The sequence below is a fragment of the Charadrius vociferus genome, unplaced genomic scaffold, assembly GCF_000708025.1.
Source record: "Charadrius vociferus isolate BGI_N301 unplaced genomic scaffold, ASM70802v2 scaffold1343, whole genome shotgun sequence".
NCBI lineage: Eukaryota > Metazoa > Chordata > Aves > Charadriiformes > Charadriidae > Charadrius > Charadrius vociferus.
This window is the reverse complement of record NW_009647776.1, coordinates 1-1,714: the sequence shown is the minus strand read 5'-3', so window position 1 is coordinate 1,714 and position 1,714 is coordinate 1. Positions and strand designations below refer to the sequence as shown.

The 1,714-nt window shown below is 61.6% G+C and overlaps 1 protein-coding gene across 1 annotated transcript; it reads left to right on the top strand.

The window, feature by feature from the left end:
* Positions 1-751: 751 nt before the first annotated feature.
* Positions 752-1,082, top strand: LOC104284111 (scavenger receptor cysteine-rich type 1 protein M130-like; the record flags this gene model as incomplete). The annotated part of the gene is made up of 1 exon (XM_009882398.1): positions 752-1,082. A coding segment is annotated over exon 1 (331 nt), but the record flags the coding sequence as incomplete, so codon positions are not given.
* Between the last annotated feature and the right edge of the window lie 632 nt (positions 1,083-1,714).

The following is a 1,714-nucleotide window of genomic DNA, read 5'->3' as shown; positions in this document are numbered from 1 at the left end:
TGTCTGGCTGTATATATGAACACCCCACCCTGGGGTACCCTTTGGGGACCCCTTGTTCCCCAGTGCTGTACTCCTGGGGCTGGCAGCGTCTCAGCTGGTGATGGCAGCACTCAGCAATCCCCAGACCACAGCCAATCTCTAGGGTGCCCCAGAGGGTTCGTGTGCTGCTCACTGCCCCAGGGTCCAGGGGAGCCCCCACCCCGGGAAGGCAGTTGCTACCCCACAGAGAGAGGGTGACCATGCTGTCTGCCCTCACAGCTTACAGAGAAGTTTCCTTCCTCAGGGCCGCAGCCAACCACAGGGACTGGGCTGGCACTGGGGGTGAGGGGAACCTTGGGATCATCTCAGTGCTCCCTGAGGACACTGAAAGCCCTGGGGACGGTGTGAGTTTGGGTGGTGGCAGAGCAGGTGGTCGGCTGGGGATGCTGGGAGCGTGGGGTGCACGGGACTGTTCAGGGGGTGCTGGGCTCAGGGGGAGCGGGTGCCCTGGGCAGAGATGGGGGCACAATGGGTGGATGAGTATGTGCAGGGGGGTGTTGGAGTGGGAGGAGGTTCCAAGGTCTGTGACCCAGCAGGGCTGGAGTGGGGCACCCCTAGCCTGTATGGACTGTGGGGAGGGAAGGGACACCCATACGTCCCTGGGGACAGCTCAAAGGGGAGAGGGCTCCCACGCTGGTGCCTGTGACTCGGTCCAGGCAGGGGGCAGTCCCAGACCTGCAGTCTGGGGCTCGGGAATCTCCTGACCGGTCCCATGTTTGTGTTTGAAGGGGCTGCAGAGGTGAGGCTGGAGGACGGGGGGGGGCGCCGGGCTGGGAGAGTGGAGGGGAAACACCAGGGCCAGTGGGGGACCGTGTGTGATGACTCCTGGGGCATGGCCGATGCTGCAGTGGTCTGTAAGCAGCTGGGCTGTGGGTCTCCTGTCAAAGCTCATGTCCAAGCACACTTTGGGGCAGGATCTGGCCCCATTTGGATGGATGATGTTCACTGTCGTGGCACCGAGTCTGCCCTGTCTGACTGTACACACAGAGGATGGGGAAGACACTACTGTCGTCATATTGAGGATGCTGGTGTGACATGTTCAGGTAAGGGGCAGCCTATTCATACCCTTGGGGCCAGGATGGGGGAAAGGACCTGGCTGTGTCCCCAGAGAGCGAGTGCACACTGGAGCAGGGCCCTGGATGGTCAGTTGCATTGCTGAGCTGGGACTGTCATTGCTGGTGTCCAAGGTCCCTGGGGAAAGACCGTGGGAGCCCACCCGGGCTTAGCCCCTGGAGGTGGCTCAGCCTACCCTTGGTCACATCCAGGCACTGGAAGATGAATCCCGCTCCATGCCCCATGGTGGCTATTGGTTCTCATCTCTTTCCTTCCTTTCAACCAGGACTGGTCTGGCAGCACTGAGGACAAGGTCCCCCCATACCAGAGGCACTGAGAATAGCTCATGTGGCCACCTACATCCCTAAGGAAGGGCCCAAGGCGGCCTGGAACTTTTGGGTTGTGTCCCCTAGAAGACATGAGTCCCCTAAAGCAGATGGGCTGCTCAGGGGAGAGGAACACTGGGCTTGGGCAGAAGAGCAGGGTGGCCCGTGGCCACCTCATTCCTCTTCCAGGGTCACCCCATGAGAGCCATCCCACAGGGAAACAACCTTGTGCTGGCAGTGCTGACCCTGTGCCCAACCTCTCCTGCCCACCCCAACCCCTGCCTGCCCTGTGCCAC